The sequence below is a fragment of the Pelecanus crispus genome, chromosome 2, assembly GCF_030463565.1.
Source record: "Pelecanus crispus isolate bPelCri1 chromosome 2, bPelCri1.pri, whole genome shotgun sequence".
Taxonomy (NCBI): Eukaryota; Metazoa; Chordata; class Aves; order Pelecaniformes; family Pelecanidae; genus Pelecanus; species Pelecanus crispus.
The window spans coordinates 9303957-9328715 of NC_134644.1; the positions used below are offsets into that span (position 1 = coordinate 9303957).

Below are 24759 nucleotides of genomic sequence, written 5' to 3' on the forward strand. Positions count from 1 at the left end.
TTGTGTGATACGTTCTAGCAATATGAGGATGTTGGTGGCACGATAGGACTGCAAAAAAGTGTTAGGCTGTATCTTTGCCCTGTTCTGTGTATGCTTATCTTTGTAAAAATCTTCACTCCTTAGATTTCCTCTCTTTTTCTGATCTTGCCATTTATGACTCAACAGCTACCCACTTCTGGAGTTTCAATTCTGCCACAAAAAAGCTTCTGTTAATTGATCTTATTGCAATATTTTACCAGTTTCATCATGTTACATCTTTTAGAACAAGGTTGTGCCCACGTGCAGAGGGCTCACATGAGGTTACTGTATATTTACCCCGATAGTATCTATGCAAATGTTAATAGTTACTATGACCATGAACTCAGTTTTCATAAAATTTGTGTGGCTTACAGGCTTGGACTGTTCTATTTATCAAAAAAATAAGCACAGTGTGAAGAGGTTTCCTTTGCTGGTTTGCTTGGCAACATGGCTGAAGTCAGGGAGTGCTTCAGGAGCAAGAGACCGTCTAATGCCTATCTGTAGCTGAAATGCTCAAGGAATCCAAAAAAACTGAAGTTTTCAGGAGGCTTTTATCTAAGTTATCCCCAAATGAGCACATCCAGGTTCAAAATATTTGCTTTAGGGACAAGCTAGGTATATACATGGGCCCTATTGTGAAAAGGAAGGAGCAAGCAGTAGGACTGCTCTCATAATGTGAAGTGAATATTTGCCTGCGCTGACAGCACGGACGTACAGTTCACAGGCGTTGTTAAACTCCAGTTTCAAAAGCAGAAGAACTTCTGCCGTGCTGCTATTTTCCTTTTTTTTTAAATCAGAATCTGCAACAGCCCTGACAGATACTAATGATAACAGTGACACAGCAGATGCTGGGGGAAGCAGTTCTGCACAACTTTAGAGGCAGCAGTTATAATTCAAAAAAATCTCCCTCATAGATCATAGTATTTATTCCTCAGCAAAGACAAACATTTTTTTGAGGTTCTCCTGGCCAGTCAGTCTTCTACTGTTTCCACTGTTTCTTTAAAGTACCAAAAACATACAGGAAGAGGTTTATAGTTGCTGGAAATTTTGTATGCTCTTGCACTTACTGCAACCCTGCAGAATGGTCAAAATGGGTTTCTCCTGCACTGATAGCAAATAAACCTTTTCCAGTGGCAACTTCTGGAGCAGGAACTACCTTTTATGCTTGTAGATTCTGCAGCAATCAAGTGTATAATTGGTTCTAAAGTAATAGAAGTTACGTTTCACAGCAGGTGCCCAAGCTGCGTTAAGAAATCTCTATTTCAGTGAAATGCAAATGCCAGGAAGAAGTCAGTCTTTCAGCCCCTACCATGTTAGAGGTTTGCAGGTGCCCTCAAACAATGAATGCTAACGCTGGTAAGCAGCTTATTGTCATAGATATTACTGTCTAAAAAGTGCAATACAATTGAGAGAAATATTGGAATTCATTCATATTTAAAACATTTGAATGATAGATCCTGCTGCGCAGTGCCAGAACCTATCCATCTCATTTGTTGTTAGCAATTTTTTTTTTCACGCTGTAGCATAATGTTTCGCTAACTAGGATATCTAGATGCAAAAAGCTGGTTAAGTGATGACACCTGGAACTAAACTGGAGTGACTCCTCTAATTAGCAGGTTTTTCCTTGCCTGAATTCGTGCCTGTCATGCCAGCTTAGTTCCAGGCAGAAGGGCGGCATAGATATCAAGTGAGGAGGGCCATTTTCACAGGAGGTACTGAATCATCTGCTGCTTTTCCCAATCCAGCAGGGCTTTTGAACTGCTGTGTGTATAATTGCTGTAGGTCTATTTGTCTCCACCATTATTTCATAGATTTTTTACATCATTATTTTCAAGCTGCTGTTCTCTCACCTTTTCTTTTTGAAATGACATCTGAATCAATATTTAGCTGTGGTCTGCTGTATGCAATTATTCTGGCTTGGTTACCTTGCTAGTCGCAAGGAAGAAACCTCCCCCCACCCCCACCCCTTCCTAATGTCTATATAAGCCTTATTTAAGCATGGTGGGAGATATTCGGACAGCTTTTTACATGGTTCCTGCATTCTGGGAAAAGCAAGAGTTTCAGAATAATGATGTGCTGTCTCCCCCTCATCCCCTTTTCCAGTGTCAGAATACAAATTCTTTAAGGAAACCCCCGTAAAACATGTTACACATACACTGAATACCGGGACATGTTATCTGTTTGGGGGTTTCCTTTCCCCTCTCCCCCCATTTTATTCAAAGAATTCCACTGGAAAAGTGTTGTGTTTGGTTTTTCCTTTGATGCTCTGCTCTTTAGTTACAGTGGTCATAGTGTCCTACTTTTATTTTTGCACATCCTTGTCATTTCCTTTGTCATCAGTGGCCCTGGCGTGTTTGGTCCTCGTTCACCAAAGGGAAGCTTTGGCACAGTGTTACGAGCTCTGCTGAGAATGGTTGTGTCCCTTCCCATCTCAGCATTCTTGGTGCTGCATTTTCATCAGTGGCAAAAGAGCAAGATACTTAAGAAAATTAAAGATGCTACAATAAATGTTACTGAAAAAAGATATAGGTGATTTTACTGTAAATAAGATGTTGCTCTTTTTGTGGGCGTGAAAGATTTCAGAGGCAAAAAACCGAAATTGATTATTTGCCATAGAAGTTGTACCAATAAATCAGAAAAAAAGTTATTGCTTTTACATCCAAATGTGAGAGACGTAGGTTGATGTAGTGTTTAAGGCATTTCCCCTGGAGGTGAGACACTGCCATAGGCTTCCTCTGTGACTTCATATATGTCACTTTGTTTTCTGGTTAAGTTACAGCATGAAGACGGCAATGTATTCCTACCTTACAGCAGACTTACAGAATTAATATATTAAATCTTGTGGACATTCACACTCTGCATTAAGGAAACTGAGTATGTGCCTACAAGAAATGCATGCATTGATGGACTTGCTAGCTCAGAGCGATTTACATCTATACTTGCACTATATGGCAAGTACTGAATTCTCTTCCTTTTTCTGTTCCACATTTTGTTATATGCTACTGCAGTTGCACAGAGTGTAAAATTCCTAACAATACAACACACTACAGTAGGGTCAGTTCCACTGAAAATAATTCCCTCCTATTACAGAGACCTAAAATGCTGATATTCCTTTAATTTCAATTGTGCTTTATGGATATTGAACATGTATCCTTTGTTAAGGGCATTTTTCATTTCAGAGATCTAACAGCTAGAAGTATCTGCTTTAGGTCTGTGCATAAGGGTTTCTGGCATCTTACAAAACCGTGGTTGTTGATGATGTCCATTGAAATAAGAGCTTATGAAAAGTGTTGTTCTTGGAAAGCTGCTATTTTGTGCCATGAAAATAGTTACCTTTTACTTTAGATAGCAGCAGTCATTGGTGAGTGTATGTTTAAGTGCCAGTTGTTAGGATGCTGCAAGCAGGACTAAGCAGTGCCATCTAAGGGACTGTGGACTTACAGAGTCCTCACCTTCGTTTGTGGTGGTGGTCTCACCTTCCCCAGAAACTGCCATTCATCAGTACCATGAGAAAGCTTCAGGAACAATTCTGTTAGCTCCACTGTTCAGCTGCTGGAATAGATGTTGATGGTTTCTATTACTAAACATTGTACTGAGGAATATTGCACTGAATAGCTCACTGTCTGAGGTCAGATGTGTACCTCGAGGAACCCTGAATCCCAGTTGCCAGTTTCTTTATGCTGACAAGTAATCTGTGTGCTCTCCTTAGGCAGATATTCATCCTATAACACAATAAAATATTTAAAATGAAACACTGTATCATCTCACATTAAATAATCTAATTTATAGTGATGCCCTACATAACCATCAGTGATATTAGGTTACAGAATACAAGATAATCCATCAAGCAGAACTTAAAAGCAGAATCAGAGTTCCATACTAAACGGTACATTTACTGATACATTCTTTAATATAACAAGGCAGTTATAAATTAAAATAACCCCATTAGAATCCAGGGCAAGGAAATCCAAGCAGACATGGTTCTCTTTGTTGAGGTGAAATAAACCCTCTTTTCTTCCCTGAAGAACAGAAAATAGGACAGCATATTTTTCTTGACATATTTTTAAATCTCCAGAATCATGATAATTGCTTATTTGGCTGGACTCTGGCAGATTCTAGGTGTGATTAGAACCTGCAAGTGTTGTGGACTAGGCTGCTCACAGAATACAAATGGAAATGCACTGCGTTTGTGATGATGCAATGTCAGAAATGTAGAGAAGCTTGTAGAAACCTGAGAAGAATATTAATGCACTTAAGGACTTAAGCTGGCAGAAGCAAGACAAAAAAATCTTTTCTGTGCCCAATTTAAAAGGAAAAAAGTTTTGGAATGTGTCTCCAGATCACAGAATTCAGTCATTACTGCTAGAGCCCATTACATGGGACTTTATCTGGAGTATCAGTTTTGCCAATTTTGGATTGTGTCTAAAGACCTTAAAAACCACAGGATCTTACAAACTCTTCTGCTTCCAAAGGGAGCTTTAACATTTCTTGGAGAAAAGGTCTCCAGACTTTACTGAATACTGTAGACACACCACAAACATGATTTAGTAAGAATGATAATCTTAGAAAAACCTTAACTGTTCCTAACAAGGAATTGCAATAATAGGCTTTATAGAACATGCTTAATAGCTAAGTAATATTACTTGCAGCAGATCTGTATTTTCCCTAGACTTCCTTTTGCTGCCGATGTACCTATAGAAGCCATTCTTACTGCCTTTCATGTCCCTCACTGAATTCAGCTCCAAACGAGCTTTGGTTTTCCAAACCCCATCCATACACAATCAGACAGTGTCTCTATATTCCTCCCACGTCACCTGTCCCTACCTATCGTACACTCCCTTGTAACGTTTGAGTTGTGTCAGGAGCAACATGCTCATCCATGCATGCCTCCTGTCTCCTTTGCTTTGTTTCATACACATCAGGATGGACTGTTCTGAAGCTTGGAGGAGGTGATACCTGAAAATCCAACAACTTTCCTAGACCTCTTTTCTCTCCAGGGCTGTATCTCATGGGATTCTCCTAAGCAAGTCCCTGAACAGGCCAAATTCTGCTCTGCTGAAGTCCAGGGCTTAACACTTTTTGCTGTGATCTTTCCTCTCATTATCCTGGACTTCATCACCTCATGGTGTGTGCAGCTGAGGCTGCCCCCAGCTTTCACTTTCCTCTGCAGTTTCTCCTTATTTGAAAGTGTGAGGTCCAGCAGAGCATCTCCCTTCATCAGCTCCTTGATCACCTGTGTCAGGAAGTTGTCATCAATGCCACAGACCTCCTGGGTTGCTTGTACCCAGGTTGTTGTTCCTCCAGCAGGTAATGGTTAAGGTCCCCCATGAGGACCAGGGCATTTGAATGTGAGGTTTCTTCCAGCTGTATGAAGAAAGCCTCATCTACTTCTTCCTGACCAGCCAGCTGGTCACAGACACTCGCCACAACACCATCCACATTGGTCTGCCTGCTAATCCTGACCTATAAGCTCTCATCTGGCTCTTCATGTCTCACTGACCTCCATGCATCTCTGCTGCTCTCCCATGTAAAGGGAAACTCCCCCTTCTCGGCATCCTGGCCTGTCCTTCCTAAAGAGTCTGTATCCATCCATCACAGCCCTGCAGTCGTATGAGCTGTCCCACCACATCTCTGTGATCCTGTTGAGATTGTAGCTCTACAACTGCACACAAACCTTAACTGCTCCTGTTTATTCGCCACACTGCATGCATTAGTGTACAGGCACCAGAGAGGCACCCAGATGTGATGGTTTCCCAGGAAAAGTATGGAAGCTTTCCCCATGGAGTTGTGTGCTCAGCTTCTCCTCATTTTTGTGCATTGTTTGAGGTGGGCCTTCTTCACCCCTGTTCACCAGATTCTCTCTTGTCCACATCTCCCTTTTCTTGCCAGCCTGGTCTACCACTTCTTTGCCCGACTGTGGGCCATCATCTCCCTCCTTGTTGCGGGTTTAAAGCTCTCCTCCCCAGGCAGGACAGAGCTCCCAGCCCCAGAAACAAGGCACTGAACCTGGTCTGTAGTGGCAGATCTGTCAGCAGAGCAGGACCCTTCCTCACGGTGCCTGAAGTCACCAGCTTCCAGACAGAAGTCTCCATTTACCAGCTCAATCAGCTTAGACTCTGCCTGCCCCTCCTTTCATGCAGGGTCTCAGAGAAGATCCTTCAACATCCTTTTTGACACCTCCGATGTTGCAGAGTCTTACGACCTTCTCCCACTGCTCCTTTACTTACTCCACCCACGCCCACCTCCTGCAGGCAAGGTGATCATCTCCCCCAGCCCCAGAGAGAAGTCACCCCCAGACCTGGAGAGCTACGTCCTCTCTCGGAAGCTCTTAAATGGGGCCTGGACACTGTCCATAGAAATAGAGAATATTGCTTTATTTCAAGACACGAAGCAATGCTTTTCCATTCTTTCTGAGTTTGTAGTCTCTTTGTTGATCACGTGCAATGAAGGCAAAATGAAGTGCTTAATGTTTATTTTAGAAGGGATATTAGCAATTTCCAAGATACATGGCTAAAATCAGGAGATTTGCACAATTTACATGTGGTGACTCTTCTGCACTTCCTTTCCTAGATATGTAATCAAAGCCACTGAAGGCAGCAGATTTTTCATTTGTCTTTTACAGTAACTCTGATGGTTTTCTTTTGCAGAATCAAATACATTTCCTTTCATTGCATTGATTTCCATGCAGTTAATCTCCTATGCTACTGATATGAGATGCGTACAAGCCTTCAATCTCCAATGAGAAGTCATGAATACTGGTTTTGAAGTGTTTATGGATCATCACAATTCCTACATGCATCAATCTGTACTGCTGTATTCTCTGGTTTTAGTGGTCCCTGGGGTGGTTTCAGCTTCTCTGTCCTGAAAGCCTTCCTGCAGAATGATTTTAAAACTGATGTATTTCTCACTTTGGTCTAAACACCACCTTTGCCCATCTTTGGGCAGGGTAAAGTTGAATTAAAGCAAGCCTTTTCTATTGGTTGCGTACCTTCAGAAACTGCTATGTCTTCTAAATCCTTGGCTTGGTAAGGAGTTAGCTTCTTTCTTTGAATTAAAGCAAAGATAAACCCTGGTATGAAAAACTGAAACTGTAGCCTTTTCTGTCAATAATTTATCAAGATGTGATTCTCTGCAATGTGTTGATCGTGTGGAAGAGTTTCATTGGTTCATCACTGGTTTTAATAGTGACATTTTGGGTTTGCATAGAAGAAAAGTTGATTTAAAAATTCTTTATCTCACTCCTCCATCATAATTGTTATCTGTCTCTTTCCTAAATTGTGAACATGAACCATTTGATGGAGAGAATGAAAATATTTTGAAGTTTTTTGTCTTACTTCTTTTTTCCCACCTGCTATCAAGCTATATTTAAATGGCAATAAGAAAAGCCTAATTAAAATACTAGCTCTTATTATGTAAGCTCACTGGTGAGAAGCAGTTTATGGTTTTATTACCCTTTTTGAAGAACTGATAAGAGTTGGCGTAATCATGGCATATGCATTAAGAACAACACTCATGACAGAATGCATTAATGGAAGCTTATTTGAACATCAAAGTTATCATCTGATGAGGTTTAAAAGAAGAAATAGGCAGAGTATTCATTAAATAATGCATAGTCAATCAGCAACAAGCTTTAGAACTGATTTTTAATTGATCACACATTTTTCTGCTGCAATTGATGTAAGAATGATAACTGCAAAATGCCAAGACCTTTCCAGTACAATGCTTGTTGGATTTCCTTCATATCCCAAAGTGAAAACACAATTATCATATCTGCTTCAAGATGGTGCATGGACAAGGATGGGCATGCTAATTCTGTGTAGTAAGGACAAGTTTTAACTTGGACAAAACAGCAAGGAATCTTTCTCTCATTGCAGTTTTTCATTTTCACAGTCCTCAGCTTCCAGGTTTCATATAGCAGTGGAAAAACAAAACTGGCTTGAGAAGGGCTATCTCCAAAACATTTGGATGGAATTAGAGAGCACTAGAAATGAAGGGGAGAAGGGAGAGGTCTTTCTGTGTGCATTTCCAGGAAGAGCTTGATCATGCTCAAAACTATTTGTGTTTGTGATCCGACATTTCCAAACCCCAGTTACGTGCTGTGACTCTGTTACAGACCTCAACTGGTTACTTAGCATATGAATAAAGAGGTAATACTTTTCTACTTCCTGGACATATTGGGAAGGTAAATCTGTATTTTTCTGAGGCTTTCAGACTAATGTGATGTGTAACACCATATAAATATGTAGATAGTTAATATACAGTTCAGCACAAAACTTTTCTATCATTGACACCCCAAAAAAAAGAATAGAAGTTAAAAATTTTTAAGGAAGCATCTTACACTGAAAAGTTTTTAAAAAGTCCATGATTAAACTGTGGGACTGTTGTGGTGGGTTGACCTTGGCTGGCTACCAGATGCCCACCAAGCCACTCTGTCACTCCCCCTCCTCAATGGGACTGGGGGACAAAATACTATGAAAAGCTCATGGGTCGAGATAAGGACAGGGAGACCACTCAGCAGTCACTGTCATGGGCAAAACAGACTCGACTTGGGGAAATTAATTTAATTTATTGCCAGTTAATTGTAACAGACTGGGATAATGAGAAATAAAACAAAACTAAACACCTTCCCTTCCCGCCACCCCTCCCTTCTTCCCAGGCTCAACTTCACTCCCGATTTCTCTACCTCCTCCTTGCCAGCACTGCAGGGGGACAGGGAATGGGGGTTGCAGTCAGTTCATAACGCTTCATCTCTGCCACTCCTTCCTCCTCACGCTCTTTCTTTGCTCCAGTGTGGGGTTCCTCTCACGGGAGACAGTCCTTCATGAACTTCTCCAACATGAATCCTTCCTAGGGGCTGCAGTTCTTCATGAACTGCTCCAGAGTGGGTCCCTTCCACAGGGTGCTGTCCTTCAGGAATGGACTGCTCCAGCATGGGTCCCCCATGGATCCTGCCAGAAATCCTGCTTCTGTGTGGATTCCACTTCATAGGCCACAGGTCCTGCCAGGAACCTGCTCCAGCTCAGGCTGTCCATGGCCTGCAGCTTCCTTCAGTGTGCATCCACCTGCTCTGGCATGGGGGCCTCCATGGGCTGCAGGGTGGATATTTGCTCCACGATGGAGCTCCATGGGCTGCAGGGGAACAACCTGCATCACCATGCTGAACTCTGCTCTGGTGCCTGGAGCACCTCCTCCCCCTCCTTCTTCACTGACCTTGGCATCTGCATGGCTGTTTCTCTCACATTTTCTCATTCCTCTCTTACATCTGTTGCACAGCTTTTTTAACCTTTTATAAATATATTGTCACAGAGGCACTACCAGTGTTGCTGATGGGCTCAGCTTTGACCAGCAGTGGGTCTGTCTTGGAACCGTCTGGAACAGGCTCTGTCCGACATGGGGGCAGCTCCTGGTGTCTTCTGACAGAAGCCACTCCTGCAGCCCTCTTTCCCCTGCTGCTACCAAAACCTTGCCATGTAAACCAAATACAAATGTTTGCATGCACTCTTGCTTGAAGAGATAATTGACAGAAAGTCGGTAGGGACCTTAAATTGCATGTAGATTGATTTCAGGGAGTTGAATCCCCATTTATATACCAGAGTGATGTCGTCCTGCACCATTCAAGGACTGCCTAACCTTACAGAAGTCGGGATTTGCCTCAAATAATTAACTTAATTTGCCCAGAAATATTCTGATAGGGCTTGTATGGTAAAATGGGTGGCTGTTGCTTAAGAAATGTGATGTGGTTGGGTTTTAGGTAGAAGAACCCAAGGACTTGGACATGGTTAGGACTATAAGCAACACCACTGAGGCCATAGTCATTGAACAGATGCTGCAGTCCTCGTTTTGGGGCTGTGCTGCCCTGCAGCAGGAGGAGAGGGCTTTCAGAGACTTTGAAGAGTGTGCACAAGGAAGCCAGAGTGTGGCTTATCAGTAGGGCTGGGAGGGAGGATGGTCTCTTCTCTAAGATTGTTTTCACCATGCATTTTATTTTTTTTTCCCCTTATTAGTCTACTGATGATCTAATTCAAATGCATGTTTGTGCTGCCATTACCCTCAAAGAGCTAATGGACCAGAGCTTGAGTGGATGAAGACATCTGACATTGCCTGTTTGTTGACTGTTTGTACTCAGTGGAAGTGGTAGATACCTAACTTGTATGAACTACATTGATGGCAGGGCAATGCACATTTTGGGTCTCTTCTCTCCCAGTCTTCACAAGCTTATAATAGTCTGCCTGATGTGAAATAATTACAGTAAGGATAATTTTATGGTTAAGGTATTGGAACAGAGCTCAAACTTGGGTTTGACTCATGGTTTCGCCAGTCTTCCTATGTGACATTTAAAATAGGATTTGGCTGCTTAAACATAGGTTTCTAGAGCACCTCACCTGAATAGTGTTAAAAGTATGTGGCCTCTAGATGCTACTCTGTGAGAGCAAAGGTTTCCCAGATGTCCTGTATCATATCTGCCAGATGTTTTAGACACATGAAGGGGCTTAAAATGGCTCTAGGTGCCTATGTTTGGGCAACTGAGTCTTGTCTTCAGTGTCCCTGTCTCTATTTCACATGTTGAATAGGGAAAATAGTACTTCTCTGTCTATTAAAATGATACACTGTTGGGGTAGGGACTGTCTTTTCTGTGCATTTGTGCAGCATCTACAGCAGTGAAGTCCATGGATAATTACCTTTACACAGATATTTTTTACTGATTCTGCAAAATAAATATAAGTATTTATGAGAGATGCACAGAATTATAAAATGAGTGTGTTATTTACTCTGCCAGAATACTGCCTCAGGTAAACTGGTTTGCCAGCAAAAGAGAAGACTTCTACATGGGGAAAAAAAATAAATTAAGGCTTTAACATTAAAAATAAAAAACAATGAAGTACATTTTGTTGGATGAGGAGTTGTTTTGTAGTTATATTTCCACACTCACTGAGTCTTCAATTTTGTGACTGTTTTTTCAGACTCCAAGGAACTTTGGGCTGATTTGGAATTTAAACAGGTGTCAAGGCAAGACTTTGTGCCTCTCTGTACATGAAGGCCAGTCCTTGTTGACCAAGCTCTCCATGTTAAATGGCCAAACTTCCATGTTAACTACTCTCTTGTAGCTGAAGTCTATGAGCTGACCTTGCAGTGTGAAAGACTGCCTTCTAACATGTAGGAAAGATTCACACTTCTATAATGTGCTAATAATTTAAAGTAATAAGCATCCAGGCATTAACATGTTTGGGCATGCTAAATTTGAGTGATGTCACTCATTCAGTTGACAAGTTATACATGTTAGAAATGATGGGGTAACAAGAACATACACGTAGAATGCCACCCTACAGTTGAAAAGTAAACAAAAACAGTAAAAATGCAGATTAATTCATATGAATTTATTTTCTCTTTGTCTGTGAAGACATAGGAAATTCACTCACCTCTTTGGTTGGAAGGAAGATGAGTTGAACAACTGGAAAAGGAGTTGTAGTATTCATCTGCCTAAAATAGTTGGTCACTGTGACTTTTGCAGTGGTCTTAAAGAGATTATTTTCATTAGATTCCTGAAAAGGTCCATAAGTTAATCCATTCAAAAGTAACAATATTTTAATTACTGCAGCATAATTAATTAATACCACTCTGGGTCAGTTTGGTAGAGAACATTACTTCAGAAGCCTTTAAGCAGTTGCAAAAACATTTTAAATGAATCCTCCTTAAATCAGTCGGTGTTGCTAAGGCTCTTGTATGTTTTAAGTGAATTAAGTTTACTTTGTTGTTAGTTTAAATATTTATCTTACTGTATAAATTTATCTCACTGGATAAATATTTAATCTTCGACTTAAAGTTCTCCTTCTGTCTCAAGCTTGTGGTCCAACCAGTCAGTATTTTTTCTCCAATATTAGTTGTGTCACACAAGGATATCAAATGTATTAGAACTGATTGCTTCAAATTGTGTTGCAAAGAGGTAGAGATTTCTTTCCAGTGCACATGAGTTAGTGGCGTGTTGATACCTGAGGCTAAAGGGGTTTTATCTTATGCTGAAAGTTTCAGGTGACATCCTGAGCCATGCAAAGCCAACAGCAAAATCCCCATTGATTTTTATTACCCTGGTAGTAAGTGAATTCTTTTAAAAAAAATTTTTTACCTAAGCCCCCTAGGACATTCCAGTTATCTTTGTTAAGAAGTATTTCTTTTTTTGAACCCTGTTATAACATCTAGCAGGAAGAGAGTGAAGTTCTTGTCTTCTGTTACATCCAGTGGCAAGGAGTTCCATGTGTTAATTCTGATTTCAGTGATTCAGAAATCTTCTTTGTGCTGCTTCAGTTATCTTTTATCTTGATTATGGTTGATGTTTCTAAGGCACAAGGCACTGTAGTTAGGAAGATACTTTTAAATGCTCTATGAGGTGCTGCAGTTTGGCTCTGAATTATATGGGAGACAGTTTGAAGTCAGAGCACTGTATTATTTTTCCATTGCAGCTACCAGATACCTCACGCAGCCTGATTAGTGCAATGAAGCTTTGAAAGACAAAACAATGAAGACAGAAAATATTGCATAAAGCAAAGGGCAGGAAAAAGTTGTCAATCCACCTTCTTTATTTTTCCTGTAAATTAATTTAAAATTTAATACAGTCCAAAATATTGCAAAACCTTCATTTGCTGGCAGAAGCTGGTCAAGGGAAGGGTTGCATCGCTTGAATAGCAGCACCACTTGATTGTGTGCCCGTCACAGAGGAGCCCCCACCCAAGCACCCCCAGCACGTTTAGCTCTTGGACACAAAGATTTGGATTTGTTTGGGCCCAAACTATCTTATTCTCTTTATTCTTCCTGACTTTTACCATAGAATCATTTAGGCTCCCCTCTGAGAAGGAGTTTAGAAAGCAAGGGGGTCTAGTCTGAACCTTGTGACTCAACGGGAGGGTCCCCTTTCACCCCTCCCCCCCCTTTTTGCCTTTATTCCATATATATGCAATGCTTTTATGAATCATCTTAACTTGTTGTGATTTAATTCTCTTTTATGCGCTTCTGTGTAGTAAGAGTAATAGAGTGAACCTTGCCATCTTCGAATCTGTAACTAAGTCACTGTTTGATCAATTTTGTCTAATCACTTTATTAATCATTGATGATTGAGTGCTATTAAAAATACTATAATCAAATTCTGCAATTCACTACAAGTAAATTCTAACTTTTACTAAATCAAACTGTGTAAAGTCACTCATTCATAGTGAATTGACATAATCAGCAGGATTCACAGACCTGCATTCATGACAAAAAGACCCTTAAGATTGTTGAGTCCAACTGTAAACCTGCCAAGTCCACCACTAAACCATGTCCCTAAGTGCCACATCTACACGTCTTTTAAATACCTCCAGGGATGGGGACTCAACCACTTCCCTGGGCAGCCTGTTCCAGTGCTTGACAACCCTTTTGGTGGAGAAATTCTTCCTAATAACCAATCTAAACCTCTCCTGGCACACCTTGAGGCTGTTTCCTCTCAACCTATTGCTCGTTACTTGGGAGAAGAGACCAACACCCACCTCACTACACCCTCCTTTCAGGTAGTTGTAGAGAGCGATAAGGTCTCCCCTCAGCCTCCTCTTCTCCAGACTAAACAACCCCAGTTCCCTCAGCCGCTCCTCACAAGGCCTGTGCTCCAGACCCTTCACCAGCCTTGTTGCCCTTCTCTGAACACGCTCCAGCACCTCAATGTCCTTCTTGTACTGAGGGGCCCAAAACTGAACACAATATTCAAGGTGCGGCCTCTCCAGCACCGAGTACAGGGGGACAATCACCTCCCTGCTCCTGCTGGCCACACTATTCCTGACACAAGCCAGGATGCTGTTGGCCTTTATGTAGCTTTAAGCTTCAGTAACCCTCCCATACGCAGACAAGTGAACACATAAAATTCTTTACTTGGCACCCCTCATCTGGCTCCTCTGCTTACTAAAAATCAAGGTAAGAAAGAGACTGTAATATCTTCCACGACATATTTTTTTACTTTCAGAAACTATTAATTGGATGCAGCTTTTCTTAGTTTAAAAACCCGTGCAGGCTAAAAGGAATAAAAGCAAGCTACAGTTTCAGTCATACTTTTTACCTTTAGGCAAACACGCTATAACTGCTGCCAAAATTAAATTAGTATTTATACTTTCTTCTGGAATCTTCCCAGCTCATCTTTAGGTGAAACACATACCATAATAGGATGTGAAACAGAAGGTGAAAGCAAATATTTTTCCCAACTCTATGTTTTCATGAGTGTAACTTGAGAAATTGCATTCTAGTATCGTGGTAAAGATACGTAACATTTGTTCCAATATCTTCAAGTGTATAAAAACCCACCTGTAAATTATATTAGCAGCTGGTCTTTCAGTCTAAATGACTTTCTGATGCCCTGTTCAGTACATCTTTGCAGTCTGAATGGAGTTTAAAAATATTTTAAAAACAAGAGCATTACTTTAAGCAGGATGCAGTTCACTTTGATGTGTGGAGGGGACAGGATCTGTGTCATCGATGACAGGAAAATACAGAAAAATGCATTTAACCAGATGATAAAGACTGATGCCATGGAGCAATAATTTTTAAATGATTGGCTAAAATTTTGCTCGCTGATCAGCACTTAAGCACCTACATGAACAGCCTGATTCCCAAAACCATTCTCATAGCAGTAGCTCTAATGACTCGCATGACATTAGCTTTAAAAAAAACCAGGAGGCTTATTTGAGAGTCTTATGTTAGGCTCCTTTCCTGACAATCTTGGATTGAAATTTTTATGATTCATAAGAATTTTATATTTATATATTCTTCTTCAGGATGGAATTGCTTTCCCACAGACAGCACCAGCTGTGTGAGCAGGCGTTTGCAGAGGCAGGCTTAGGTACCCAATGGTGATCCTTGGTGTGGACCTGCCCTTGCCCTCCTGAGGAGCTGCAAGGTCCCATGACGTTTTGATCACGTAATCTTTCAGCAACCTGAGTCCACTAGATTTTTGCAACAGGAGGGGAGAGGTTTCCAAAGACAGGCTGGGGGTTATGACAGTTGCATCCATGCTGGCAGGGAGGTGAGACCCCATGGGTGCCTTTGTCCCATCCACCCTGGTTCCTGTAGGAAGGTGACCTGGGGCCCAGGGCAGGGCGGGAGGTCTAGCACACCCCTTTGGGTCTTTGGAGCATGCGCACCTGCTCCCCAGCCAAAACACCAGCCTCCTTGTGCTTTGTTAGCCAATGTGCTACAGTCACATAGAATGATGCCTATTCAATAGCACATGTTGTCTTGTTACATTAAAAACTGCATTAAAAACTGGATTCAGGTTTATTTAATAGGTTGCCAGCTGTGTTTTAAGGAAGCAGGAGCAGCTGGAAACAACCAAGAAGCTATTTATCCAGTAGCCAGTTCAGTCACCACAGAGCATCAACATCAGCTCTGCAAACTGCTACTGGGTCCTGGACCACTTTCTCAAAATCCTGAGTGATGGCACTCTTCATTTCATGCCCTCTAACCACACCGTTCAATTCCTGAAATGAAGACAGGAGGGAGAAAAATAAAGCTTGTATCAGAGGACCAAGGCTTCAGTTTGTTGTAAATTAACATCTTTCTATTAGTTGATGGCATTGCAAGCAAGCTGCGGAAACCCTGTTTTGACAAACGATGCTATAAAAATGTGATATGTGATTTTGTACTGCCAATTATTGTAAAAGCAAAATGCAACATGTTATAATGGAGCCACTGCTTAATGCTGTTCTCTTTTTCTTTTTCCCTTCAAATCAGATATTTATCTTTGAGAATAACATCTATTACTGTGCCCATGTGGGGAAACAAGCCATCCGAGTGGTCTCCACAGGAAAGGAAGGTGTTATTTTCAATGGGCTCAGCGACTGGCTGTATGAAGGTAGGACACGACATTTAGTGCAGCAGTTAGTTATGAGTTTAAGTTACACTTTCGAGTTACAGAACTGGCTGCAATTAGATGTTCAGCATTGCATTTCTGGGGACTGGTGGACCACGGAGCTGAAAATCTGCTATTCTAACAGTTGTCTGAAGTGCTGGACTGGAAATAATGTGAAATGATGTAAGAATTCTTTTTTCAGGCTGTTTTTCTTTCCCTTAGTCCAAAGGTAATAAATCACCACGCTTTAATGAACAGAACTGCTTCATTATTTAATGGCACCTGCAATCACTCATAGACGTGCCAGTTTTCAAATCACAGAAAAGGCCAGAAATGGGGAGGGAAAGGGGTTTTATTTTAAAGGAAGACATGAGGAAACAATTTTACTTGATTGGTTGTTTTCCACAGCACTAGGTGGGCCCTGGAAGCTGCCCAGATCTTGCTACCTAAAAATTTTCTAAAAGCAGACAGGTCCTCACAGTAATTGGCTTCTTTCCCTTGAAAATGGCCCTGATGGGGTAGAGGGTCATTGCTAGAGCACTGCTTTTCTTTGGTCCTTTCAGCTGGCAAATGGCCATTTAGGTGTCTGTGAGCAGCTGCTTGCAAAATCTCACCTGCTCACTAGCTTAGGAAAGGATCCAGCCATCCTCAGTTCTTTTGGGGGATGTTATAACTTTTTAAGCTAGTATTTTATCAGACTTAAAATTAATATATTTATATCATATATGTATATAACATGTACACAACATGCATCCCTCTCTCTGTTGCTGGATAATGCTGCCAGCAGTTCCTTTTCACAAGGATCCTAGTTTTGGGACTCTGTGACAGAGTTTCCCTCTAAAGTCACACTTTCTCCTGCATGTCCCAGCACAGTCCCAAGCTTTTCTTACATGTATCTGGACACTTCTTTCTGTAGAGGTATTAACTGTGCTCTGTTGTCTGCTCCCAGTTTCCTTGAGACTTAATGGAACAGAAGAGGTTGCAAAATGCCATTCACTGTTAATTGGTGTAAAAATATGCACCACTCCTTAAATTACTCTGTATCACAGCGAAGCTGGGGCTGTTGGACTAAAAAATGAGGGAATTAAAATAAATTATTTTGTTTGCCAATCCCAGAGAAGCTTGTCCCATATATGAGTGTACAAACTCATCAACAACATCAGTGGAAAAATCTGATAGCAGTTAAGATTACTTTTGATATTTAAATGTGTGTTTACACTGTACCACAGAATATTTGCAAGTGAATGTCCTCCTTGTGAAGCACTTTGTAACCAGAGGAGTGGCTAAGAAGTTACAAAATGCTAATTTTCTTTCATTTTTCCTTATTTATTAAATTGTCGCTGAAGTTGTGGGCAGGCCCGTTTGACTCCGTAGGTCAAATGTGCATATTAGTACCCGTATTTTGCTGATAAACATCACTTAGTACATAAGGTCTTCTCATAGAGTCTCGCAAACAGCACCGTGCTGAGAGGAGTTTGTCAAGCCGGTGAACTCCAAGCAGACCGGCAAGCCCATGATGACACTTGTTTTGCTGACGCATATTTTTATTCAATTACGGGATTGCTTGGGCAATTTGTTGGCTGACATTGACTTTCAGGTTTGTCCTTTATAATGAACTTTCTTGTTAACTTTATGTTAATGTACTGGGATAAGAAATGAATGTATGATCAAATACAGTCTGGTTATACCAAGCCAGGTTCTGTAACCTCTCTGAGCAGCATGTACAGAGTAGGACCATTGAACCTGCTATTCACTGGGAGTACGTTTGGCAGAAATTAGGACGTAGCATCCTTTTGGAAATGTCACTGTGCATCCAAGGACAGTTTACACTGAAATAAAAACTTCTCTTACTTCACAAGCAAAGTGTAGGTGGACCCATAGGAAAACCTGCGATATAAATGTTCCCAAGTGATGCGGTGCAGAATCAAAAATCAAATCCAGAGCTGGACTGTGTAAGCTGAGTATCTTTTGCACTACGTCACTTGTGCGGTCCTCACGGAGGTAAACCTGGGACCGGAGTCAGGACTCAGGATTCATGGCAGATGCTTGAACAAGCTGTGGGGGCACAGGATCGGATGCGTCTGCAGTGTTCAGATGTCAGCTCTCTGCACGCATGGAAAGATGGAGCAGGATCCGAGAAGAAATTGGGTATTGTGTGGCAGAAAATGGGTAAGGACCACTGGGAGATGGATGACACCTCCCCACCAGAGTCCATGGGAATTCAGGCATCCTTGTCAGTGGGGCTGAAGTTTTACCTTAGCAGCAGCTGGGATGCTCTGCCGACACATTGTTACTGGCACCATTATTTTTCCAAATTCTCTCCTTTTCTTGGGTGCCTCCTCTTCGGTGGAATAAACTGGAACAACAATTTAAATCCAAACTTACCTGAATGAAATTGCTTGAAATCTGGGCAAAGATTGAAATTTACCACCTCAGGGCTATTTTTCCTCTTCCCCCATTCCCACGGATGTTTGTAGACATGTCTTCCCCACCTCCCCAGCGGAGCTGGGTGGGATGTTCAGACCCATATTTGTTTGCACTGCCACTGTCTCAGCGAGCTACCAAGATGGATGCTGAGCATATGTAAAAATCTAATTCCATCTGTGCAGCCATCATCATCAGATAGTCTGCAAAGGAGCTGTGAGAAACGCTGCAACGGGATCACAGAGAGTTCAGCGCACTCCTCTTCCCTCGCGTGCTCTTTTTGCTGCTGAAGTTCACCACCTCCGGCAGCGGCAACCGAGCCTCCCCGCAGCGCCTGCCGGGTTACTGTGACAGCTCATGACCTGCTTCTCACTTTCCCTAAATGTAATGCAAAAATAAAAAACCCCCCACCCAACAACCCTTGGTGTTTTCTATTTAAGGAAGCCAATTTTTAAGGTCTTTTATTGTAATCGGCAAGAGCACATCAACAAAAATCCCCCCCACCCTTTCCAAGAGCTGTTTGCACAGTGCGTTATGCAGATGGCACTCCCAGCAGTGCCACCATTTGGGGTAACTCCTGACATTTCATATGAATGGTAGACCCAGAGGGCACACTTTTCTTCATAACATGATTGCTTTTGTCACGATAGAATAGATGCACGGTACTATTAATCACTGTTTTTTACTAAGTCCAGAAGCAGAGCAGATCTAGAGTAGATTTGACAGGCTTTTTGCCCTGGAAAAATGCAGAAGTTCATTTCAATTCAAGTTAAGCTCTGCTTTTGTAAATCTGCCAAAGGGGAAAAAATTTCTTCAAGGTATTTATGCTGATCTGTAGACTTTTGATAATATAGTGAAAAACATTTCAAATCAATCAGAGCTTAATCTACTTAGCTGGAAGGTTATAGATTGATACATAGATTACTGTAACATGAAAGCATAGATTAAACATGGTTTTTATTACTAAAATAAGCATTGACAATGTTTTCATAGTCTGACTTAACATTTTCAGAGCTGTGCCTGATAGATGCTTATACTAAAATGGAGTGATATCCTATAAAAAAGATTTTAAAGTCCTGCAGCTGAAACCAGCTAAGCATTTAAATGCGAAGCACTAGGAAGGAGTGTTTTATATTTCAGATTGCTGTATGATTGTTGTTCATCTGAGAATATGTTTTAGCAACAATGAGGCTGAAAGATAATTTTAAAACAAGTGGTGGTATAGCACCAAGTACTTTCAAAGCGATAGGATAAGAGTATTTATATGTTCTTTATATATATAGCACTTTAATAAAAGTAACGTATATTTTAACAAGTAAAGTGCAGGTAAAATTCATTTCATTTAAGCACTTTGTTATAGAGCTCTTCAACAGAAATGAATTCTGTCACGGTGTAATTAAAGTATCTTCATTTGCTACCAGGCACTTGGAGAGACTGTACAGATGTTGTGAGAAAGGCGGGCAGTGAGGGGCTCTGCCAGAGGTCACCTATGTGATCCTGCTAAGTGACAAAAAGGAGGTTGCGCTGTCCCTGAGTTGCAGTTTGGAAGCATATTGATTTTCGGATTGTGTGATGCTGAATTCTGGGGAATGGGGCAGGAGAACCTCCCTCTGTGCTGGCACACTGCTGCCAGACCTGGGACACCCCAGCAGGGTAAGTCAGGGCCACTTTACATGGCTCCGCTGAGCAGGACATGGACATTTTCTGGGCTGCACTGCTATGAAGTCCTGGTGTGACTTCCTTTGAGCAAGTCTGCCTTCACAGATAGAGGTAGACAACTTATGGAGTTATGCTCTGCTGCAAAGTGCGCACTTGGAAATCATGGGGGACAGGATGCGACATGGTGGTGTGTGCTCCTGTCACCGGAGGGAGGGGAAGGAAGCATTTTCACCTATAGATGGCCCTATCCCATCCACAGAGTGTGAAACAGGGATTTCCTTGTGTTTTGTTGCATGTGTCCTCAGATGTAAGCTTAGTCCCTTAGAAGCTATTTGGCAACTTGGTCTGCGGGACACATTTTTGGTTTTTAGGGACTTTGGTTGCAAAAGGGAGAATTGCACGTGAGTTACCCCCTCATCTCATGTCACTGTCAGAGCGATCAGAAGGGTTTGTCCTGTAAGTCTCTAAAGACCATCTCAAAGTGAACATCCCCATTCCAGACTTAGTCCTGACACTGTAGCTGTGAGGTCTCATCTGGACATCTCCTCATCCTCACATCAGAGAGAAGCACATCTGGCAGCCAAGCACCAGCCCCAGCTCATATCACACGTGTTTAAAACTCTTAAGCAATATGAGCTACACCTAGCCAACATTTAAAATTGATACTCTGCTCTGTTGAGCTTAATGCACAGCGGTGTTGCTATGCTTTATTTTTTGGCTAGGGAGTGAGAGGACGAGTGACAAACCCCCTGTTTTTCAGCGATGATTCGTATGCCTTATTAATCTTCATCCTGCCTGCATCTTATGTTATCACCAACAGATCCTCTTATGTGACTTCGCAGTGACACCTGGTGGGAGAGGCCAGGATGTCATCGTCATTAAGACAATGAAACTGCAGAATTTTTTTGCTGCAAGATCTATGAAAGGCTCCCAGTTTCCCCTCACATACATTTCCCTGAAACTCTCTCTGAGCTTATGGGAGCTACACATCCAAAGCTACTGGCTGATTCATGCTAATAGTGGTTCTGTTCCTTTTCTAGACTTTATAAAGAGAGGAAAGAGAACACAGTAATAAAGAAAAATCTTTTCCATAATTTAATCACCATCTCACAAAAATCAGAGGGTATATTTAGAACTTGTATGGCTGGTCTCAGAAGTGCAGTGCCTGGTAGCAGCTGCCAAATCAAATAGCAGCTATTTTGAGCAGTATCTTTTATGCCTATAGTATTTCAAGCAACAGAAGTAGATATGTCTCTTAAGTTTAGAAGTATTAATCCTGGGACTCTGGAAATGGTCCTAATATTGGGAAAATGCTAGATAAGTCTGCTGAAACAGTGCCTTACTTAATTTGTCCATGTGCTCAATTTTTCGTTGTATAATATGAGAACGCTGAACTTCTGCTTGGAAACAGGAAATTTGATGATCAAATTATACCTGAATTTGAAAAGGGACATTCATAATTAGGCTGAAAGCAAGTAACTCCTAAAATTCTTGTTCAGTGTCACCAGAGAAGGATATCGGATATCCTACTATTTCACAGTGTAGGGCTAACCTTTCCCAGTAATTAGTAGCTCCAAGACCTGGTGGGGGAGGATGAGATGAATAATTAGACTGAGTCATCACTGAATTTTTTTAGATACTCTGGATAAATAAATCTCTTGCCAAAAGAATGCTAAAGCCAGGGCTCCAGACAGTAAAAGGGGCCAGCCCTAATGGGACTACAAATGATTCCTTTTTGACAAGATGTGTGAAGAATCACTGGGACAGTGAATACAGATTTTAATTTGTTTTTAAGAACTTTCACATTCTCACTCACAAAGAAATATTTCATGGACATGGATAAATTTGCAGTTCTACACATCTTCTATGGAGTGAAGGGGGGTAGGAAAACACTTGGAACTGGGAAATGGCCTCAGATAGTATGACAAATGCACCCCCAGTCTGAAAATCACTCATTTGTCCTCAAATACATGCTGATGTTATTCAGGGCTTTTGGGGAAGCTGCATGGAATCTGTACCTCATTTTTGCGCTTGCTCAAGTGAAGTAGCAAAGCCAGTGTGGTACTTCAGTGACATTGTCACCATATTGAAATAGAATAGAAAAATAGAATCATAGAATTGTTTACGTTGGAAAAGACCTTTAAGATCATCAAGTCCAATCATTAACCTAACACTACCAAGTCCACCACTAAACCAATTAAGTATAGAGTAATAATTAATTTCATGTTTCCTGGCTTGGTGGCAGGATTATTTTTTAATGGAAGTAAAACTAGAATAGACCCATTAAGGTTGGAAAGAACCTCTAAGATCATCAGTCCAACCGTGAACCCAACACCACCATGCTTACTAAACCACATCCCAAAGTGCCATGTCTACAGATTTTTTAAACACCTCCAGGGATGGTGACTCCACCACCTCTCTGGGCAGCCTGTTCCAATGCTTGACTACTCTTTCTGTGAAGACATTTTTCCTAACATCCAATCTAAACCTCCCCTGATGCAACTTGAGGCCATTTCCTCTCATCCTAGAATAGAAGCTTTCCTCTGTTTTGCATGTTGGACATCATTCAGTGTTGCCCATTCAGTACATGCAGCTGTTGTGTAGCACTTGGGGCCATACAATTCCCAGTTAACTATTATTTAGCTGCCTATTGAAAATGTAGGTGACTATTTATATTGGTGCACCTTTATTTGCATGTTCATTTATACCAAATGTGCACAAAATCTGCCCATTTCAGTTGCAGTCAAAATAAGAATGAAGAGCAGCTCTTGGCCTCAGCTACATGTTTGAAGTGGGTATTTTCACCGTACACAATTCTGTGGCAAGGAAAATAAACTAGATGCAACATTATTTTCCCTTATTCATGTTAAAGCAGAGGAAAAGAGAGCCTTAAATTTCACCAGATCATGTCATGAAAGGATTGGTAGAAGTTCCCTCACCTTCTTGCTTTGGCGGAGGTTCCCCTATCATAGGGAAGCTCACATTATAGATCGCATCACCAGGAACAGGCTTCTGGCCCTTCTCAGTTGTCTAAGGTCAGGGAAAATTGAACCATTTACAATGCACATTGTGAATGCCTGCCTAGAAATCAGCAAGCTCCTGAAAACTTTAAAATGTGCTGTTAACTGGACGGGCTTCAAAATCCAGCACTGCACCACAGTAAACCTTGCCAGCTCTAGCCCAGTCTTTAACCTTCCCTTTCTGCAGAAGGTTGTTTGGAAGGGGGCTGCCAGCCAAACCCAACACCTGCCATCCTCTAGTTTTTGGATTGCCATCATTCAGGCTTCAGGATGGCTTTTGGAAGGAAAACAGAATATTATTTACTGTGGTCATTGGTCTCCTTGGGGCAGTGGAAGGAAGCCAGATGTCATTCCTGATATCGAAGTCACCCAGCAGCTGCCAGCACTCTAAGTCAAGAGGTGTTCAGCAAGTGAAGTTGTTTGTGTTTGCCCTGAAGCTTGCACTCTTCTTTCACAGAGTTCCCATTTAAAAGTGCATTTCTTCAGGAAAAGCTCTGAGCCTTGATGCTTCTCTTGGCATCACGCTTGGAGGCAGGACCTCGATGCTAGCCAGTTCAGGCCAATAAGGGAAAAGAAAATTCTCCTTTCTAGAATTACTGTGCTTCCAGATATAATGCCAGCCTGGTCACAGTCAGAGGGAAGACTTTGGATAAGTCTGAACTGTTTTTATAATATTTTAGGTAGTTTCTTATAGTTCCATGCAGTCTCTTGCAATTCATTCTTTGCTGGATGAAATTGTTTCTTTGTTGGATAAAATCATCCGATCATTGTTGGATGATTTCTATATACTTGCAGTAATAGTAAAAATAAAAATGTCATACTCTGCTGTTGCCAGTATTTTAATCTTTTAAGATAAGGCAACACTCATCTGCATTGCAACAAATTGTGAGTGACTCGTTCAGGTCTGGTTGGCTATGTGATTAAAGAGATTATTGAAATTTATGTGAAGCTTTTCCTGAAAATAGATTTGCAGTCTATATAGCAAACATGAGAGCACAAATTGTGTTCAGTTACAGCAGTTTAAATCCAGACTAAGTCTTTTGATCTCTGCAGATTTAGTTGAGATGTGTAACTCCCTGAAAAATTTAACCAGCTGCTGTGGTAGAATCTCTTCTTTTTTCCACTGCTATTTCACTGCCACTGCTTTGTCAGGGATACAGTTACCTCTTAAGTTACCTTATGTGAGGAAAGAGCTACCCAGTTTGCAACCAAATTAAACCCAGTTAGTTAGCTACTGTTCTGCTTAAGCAAGAGTATGTGAATAAAGACTAAAAAGTTGACAAATAAAATACGTAGAAGAGTATCGGAGTATGAAAGTAGCACCTGGTAGGTATCTGAAAATAGATATGGTATCGCTGAGTCAAATATTTCCAAAAAATGGTGTATTAAAAGTTATATAACAGAGATATTATGGTTTTCTGCTTGCACATGAGTTCTATTTCTCTGCACCAAATTCATTACAGTAGCCTTGGGTTAAGTACTCTATTGGAGATCTGTGTCCCCATTTTCTGATTATGCTGGTATTTTTAATAACCAATTAGTATACTAGCACTTTAAATATTGCAGAATAGATTTTGACCTATACCATGCTAATCTGAAGTCTGGAATAACTCCACAGAAGCTAATCATGGTGCTCTGGATCTGCACCAGGATGCTGAATGCAAGGGTCTTGCTGTAATATTCATGCTTTATGTCCACTAGCAGGGTTGCAAAGGAAATACCTTAAACTGACATTATTCCCAGAAAAAAAGAGTGTGAATGTTAGAGAGTATCTGCAAA

At 41.3% G+C, this 24759-nt stretch overlaps 1 protein-coding gene across 1 annotated transcript in view; it reads left to right on the plus strand.

Moving 5' to 3' along the window:
- Positions 1-24759, plus strand: part of DPP6 (dipeptidyl peptidase like 6) — a 425888-nt gene that overhangs the window by 320368 nt on the left and 80761 nt on the right. Inside the window, exon 8 of the mRNA XM_075704683.1 lies at positions 15760-15880. Coding sequence (XP_075560798.1) covers positions 15760-15880 — 121 coding nt within the window. The remainder of the gene's footprint in view (positions 1-15759; positions 15881-24759) is intronic.